The sequence below is a fragment of the Otolemur garnettii genome, unplaced genomic scaffold, assembly GCF_000181295.1.
Source record: "Otolemur garnettii isolate 467f Iridium unplaced genomic scaffold, OtoGar3 scaffold00188, whole genome shotgun sequence".
Classification (NCBI taxonomy): domain Eukaryota; kingdom Metazoa; phylum Chordata; class Mammalia; order Primates; family Galagidae; genus Otolemur; species Otolemur garnettii.
Genome location: NW_003852583.1, coordinates 1,528,013 through 1,533,613, shown reverse-complemented (window position 1 = coordinate 1,533,613; position 5,601 = coordinate 1,528,013). Strand labels below are relative to the sequence as shown.

At 40.0% G+C, this 5,601-nt stretch overlaps 1 protein-coding gene across 1 annotated transcript in view; it reads right to left on the bottom strand.

The window, feature by feature from the left end:
- The window catches only part of ADAMTS16 (ADAM metallopeptidase with thrombospondin type 1 motif 16), a 131,327-nt gene that overhangs the window by 67,019 nt on the left and 58,707 nt on the right, over window positions 1-5,601 (bottom strand). The window contains exons 10-11 of the mRNA XM_003800890.1: window positions 3,433-3,586; window positions 684-779 (exon numbers count right to left, since the gene is read on the bottom strand). Of these exons, the coding sequence (XP_003800938.1) occupies window positions 684-779; window positions 3,433-3,586 (250 nt within the window). The remainder of the gene's footprint in view (window positions 1-683; window positions 780-3,432; window positions 3,587-5,601) is intronic.

Below are 5,601 nucleotides of genomic sequence, written 5' to 3'. Positions count from 1 at the left end.
GTTTCTGGAGTTTAAACACAAGAGATGGATGGTATCTAGGAAGGTTTTTCTCTTCCATACTCTTCAGTGTCACTAACAAAATCAGGGAAAGCAAAAACAGACACAGTGATAATTTGGGCTCAGTATGTTTCTGTCTTTATCAGTTATCTCTCATATTCTGAAAGAAACAATGTAATTGTTAGACCAAAGAATTAACATGTTACCCTTGAGTGCTAAGATAATTTATTTTTTAAGTCGTGAAGATAAAATCGTCACTCTCCACCACTATGAATAAGCTTGCTGGCTTCTGTCTTTCCTGTACCCCCATCACAGCGCCCTTCTTTTGTTGTGGGAATGACATAGCTCAAAATGGTCTGCCCCAGAGTCATCCCACTGATGCTCTGAGGCCTTCACAGAGCTACGGACTGCTGGTCCTCCACATAGCTAAATGCAGTCTGTGTTTTAACATTTCCTCTGATTAAATCAATTTAGTCACCACTAGGTCTGTGAATTCCAGATAGCTCATCAATTCTATTTTCACATAAGAAAAGGAGCCCTCTTCAGAGCACTGACAGAAAATAGCAATAGTGTTTGACACACACGTGTGAGAAGTTCAGGTTCAAAAGTACCAGTGCAAGAGGAGAAAGCCAGGTGGAGGAGACCTTGGCCTCCGAGAGTGACGCTGTGTCCAGCCGTGCTCTTACCATGTCGTGCCCACACGCAGTGCCTTCTGCTGCCGGCATAAATTTAGTCTCACATTTCCTCCCAATCCGGTGGCACCACAGGGCTTTACAGATGTCCTAAAGGGAAAAAAAGAGGGGGTTATTAGGATTACATGTTGCCCATATACCTATGATAAATATCACTAAAAAGTTTAAGGGAAAAACAACTGACGTAAGTTAAAAGTGGATATTTACTTAGCAAGAGATTCACAGAATAAAGTGAGGAGACCCCTGTTACAGAGTCAGTTCATATTAATTCCGCCCCTGAAACTTCAGTTGTACTTATTCATCATACATTCGATGTAAATTATACTAAGTTAAAAAAGTAAAATATGCTTGATCCAGGCATTTCAGAAATTAAAAAAATTAAAATTAAAAAGAAACCTTGTATTTAGCATATTTTTCTCAACCCCACCTTCAAATAACGTCTTCTTCTCTGAATCCTGATTTTTGAATTAAGGATTATTAAATACTCATTGACTTATCCATCCATCCATCCGTCCGTCCGTCCGTCCGTCCGTCCATCCATCCATTCATCCATCCATCCATTCATCCATGTATCTTCTTGCCCCAAACCCAGGATGAAAATTTGAAGTATATGAGACATCTTGCTAGGCAGAGACTCCATGGTGAATAAAACCCACACCTGTACTCTGAGCTTGGCCTTAACTAGCAAAAAGAGAATCCACCATAAATCACCACAAGGTGCCTTTGGGAAGTGGTGCCCCAATGGGAAAGGGGGGGGCCACTCAGGCACAGAGTAGGAGAAGACGTGAGATCCAAGGCAGGTCTCGGGCAAGAGGTGTTTGTCACCCTCTCAGAGTGCTGGGGTTACAGGTGTGAGCCACCACACCCAGTCCTGATAGCAATTCTTGAAAAAAATTATGACAATAAGATGTCTTAGTAATATCATTCAAAAACACAGATGCAAAAGTCCCAAACAAAATATTCACCACTCAAATCAGCAAATTATGAGTCATAGACCAAGCAGGGTTATTCTAGGAATGTGGGTTGACTTATATTCAAATCCAATGAAATAAACATTAAAGAGCCATCAGTATAACTCAGTACACTAATAAAATAAAAGAGGAAACAATATAACTGTATCAATAGACATAGAAAAGAAAGCATTTTACAAAATTTGACAGAAATTTTGTGATAAAATCTCTCAACAAACCAGAATTAGACATGAACTTACTCAGCTTGATAACAGACATTTGTGTAATAACCAATAGCTAATATCATACTTAATGGTGAAATAGCATGGATTTTACTTTTAACACATCGAAAAAGTAATTAAGAGGTTTAAGAATAGGCAAAACTCAGTACTGGTGATATAAATCAGAGCAAGGGTTGCTTGGTGGCCGTGGGGAAGGTTATGTGAAGTGGGGGACTTTGTAGCTTTGAGGAAATATGCCGTGTCTTGTTTGGGATTCTGGCTAATGTGTGAACACATTTGTTAAATTTCAAATTTAACAAATTTAAATTTTAATTAATTTAACAAATTTAACAAATTTAACAAATTTAAATTTTAACAAATTTAACAAATTCACTTGAGATGAATGCATTTCATTTCCTGTAAGTATTTCCTCAATAATTAGAAGATACCGTGTGCCTAATCTATTACTGCTCACATTTCCCAAGTGTCACTAGAGTCCCATAATTGACCTGGTCAACGGTCGATCACAAAGCAAACTACTGTGGAAACCAGAAGTATGTTTTAGAAGATCTCATCTTTGAAAGAAAACACTAATATTATACCTCTTTTGCTTAACAAATAGAATAGCAACACTAAAAAAATCCTTAGGGAATTTACATCTGCCCACAGGAAAAGGCAGCATTGGAAATCCATGCTGCTGTTGACTGATTTATTATTCTTGTTCAAGCTGAGCTTACCCAGCCAAGGAGATAATAATCCAGTCCTGGCACATGGCTGCAATTGATCTTTGGGGAAGCTCTACTTGAGCTTGAAAGAAAGAAGATTATCATGTTAGATTGAAGTTGGGAGTATTTCCAGAGCATTCTGAAATGTTTGTAAGTTTCTACAGAACCAGATGTATATATTTTTTTATCCATTTTACTCTTGATGTCATTAATAAAAGAAACCTCAAAAATAGTTACATTCATTTAATTTATGGGTAGCTTTTCTTATGGTTCAGTTGAGAAAGTTCTTAAATCTTAATTTTCCTTAACCAACAAGAGCCTGTGCCTCTGTGTTATATGAGGAATTAATGTTAGGAAATCATTCTGGTGGGGTCCCTGGGGTCTCCTAGAGTAGATCTCACCTTCTATGAGAAATGACTTTATAAATGCCACTTTATTTGGGGGAATTTACTAATCAGAAGCCCTAGATGGGCTACGGCTTCATAGTAAATTATGCTCATGGGGGAGGAGGGAGCATAACCTCGTTTTCTTAATACCATTTAGAAGATGTCGAGTATCAACGGGCTGACTCACACTGACTGAACTCCCACGAGATAAATCAGAAAGAAAGATGGGACCTAACAGGCCAAGTCAGTGCTCCAGTGAAAAGTGATACCCACAACAGTATCCACCATCACCTTCTGTGCCAGCAAAACACGTGTTCCCTGTTATATCAGACCAGGCTTAACATACAGGATTTCACATTTGGTAGGCGCCCAATAAATGCAGAATACATCAGTGTCAGTTGCATTGAATAAAACAGTTTTATGAATCATATCTTGCTAGGCTTTTGCCAGTAATCACTTGCCTTTTTGAAGTCTAGCATGCAGAGCTTGGCTTTCTCTCCGAATTGCCACTTGCACTGAGTGTTTGCGTCATATAGCTGTCCGGGCAGCTTGTCGGGGTACTTGTATTCCGTCACGGGCTTTGGTGGATCAGCTAGGCACACTGCCTGAGCCGTGCTGAAACAGAGGGCACGAGGCTGCTGGTGACTGCCACAGGACATGCAATCAATCACAGCTTTTTTTCCTCATGCAATTTTACTACATATTCTGTATAGATAAAGAGGACATTTTTCTCCTGAGGTCTAATATATTTATCTTAATAATTTAAATACAGGGATCCCATTTTCTGAAATTATTCATAACATCTTTTCCTTTTTCAGGAAGATGATTTGTTTTTATTAGAATCCTCAAATTTATCAGAAGAAATAGTGAAATTGAACAATCACCACCAAATGTGCGAAGCTCCTTCCACAGCCACCGTATGCTCAGTTCTCACCAGGAACAACCAAAAGATGGAAATGGGCTTTGTTAAAGCACAACATGATCCATCTGTTTCAAAGACTGGAGTTTTCTTTCTTTCTTCAGCTTTCATTTTCCTAGGCTGAGGGATGCTTGTTCATTACCTGACAGCTACCAGAGGTTCTCCATGGAACACTGGCTTCTCCTTAACAATGTTTTATCCTCAGGCTAATTTCTGGCCAGACCCCCAGGTCAAGAAGGAAATTAGTTCTGCTAAAATTCATTAGTAAATGGCTAAAGACCAACTACTGATTCCTTCCTCCACAAACCAAGTATCCTATTCCCTACTGGGATGTCCTTTGGTATAATGTATGCATTTAGGAGAGGAATACTTAAACATTAGTATATTCACAAATAGCAACTAAATCTTACCTACAAACTTCAATAGGCCCTCCCTGCATAAAACCAGAAAACAAAAGTATATAATCACAATAAATTGAAAATGGAAGACCATCCCTCAGACGTGGCTTTGAGTGGCTGTCCACTTTGTTGGAAAGATAATCGCCTCTGCTCTCCAGGGCCCCAGCCCAGACTCCACTGTTTTGGACCTCAGGTTCTATGCGTAAAAAGCAACAGTTAGCTCAGAGGGGTCCCTGTGGATTCTACTAAACCTCTAGGGAAGGGGGAGAAATTGTGCCAAATCTCTACCATCTCTTTCAGAAGACAGAAGCAAAGGGAACCCTTTCTGGCTCATTTGGTGAGGCCAGCATCATCCTGATGCCAAAACCAGACAAAGACCCTACCAGAAGATAAAGCCGTAGAGCAGCAACTCTCATGAACAGAGATCAAAAAGACCCTACCAGAAAATAAGCTGTAGAGTAGCAACTCTCATGAACAGAGATGCAAAAATCTGTTGTTGGATTCAATATGAGGAAATTGAATCCAACAACAGATAAAAGTATTATACATCATGACCAAGTGGGAGGAATCCTAGGTATGGAAGGCTGGTTCAATACTAGAAAGCCAATTAATGTAATCCATTACATAGACAGAAAAACCACATCAGAGCATTGACAGAATTTAACAGTCATTTATGATAAAAACTCCCAGCAAACTAGGAACAGAGGGGACTTTCCTCAATTCGATAAGGAACATCTGTGAAAAAACCTACAGCTACGTCACAATAAGTTCTGAGAAACATACAGCTTTTCCACCAAAGCCGGAAACATCGAAGGGTGACTCCTCTCATGTTCTGAAAGTGCTGAGAGCCCAGTGGGTTCAGTGAGACACACCACACACTTGTGTGTGCAGAAGTAAGACACATCACACACACGTGTGTGCAGAAGACACCACACACATGCGTGTGCAGAAGACACACCACATACACATTGTACAGAAATAAGACACACTACACACGCGTGTGTGCAGAAGACACCACACACATGCGTGTGCAGAAGTAAGACACACCACACACATATTGTACAGAAATAAGACACACCACACACGCGTGTGCAGAAGTAAGACACACCACACACATGCATGTGCAGAAGACACACCACACACATTGTACAGAAATAAGACACACCACACACATTGTACAGAAATAAGACACACCACACATGCATGTGCAGAAGACACACCACACACATGTGTGTGCAGAAGTAAGACACACCACACACACATTGTACAGAAATAAGACACACCACACATGCATGTGCAGAAGACACACCACA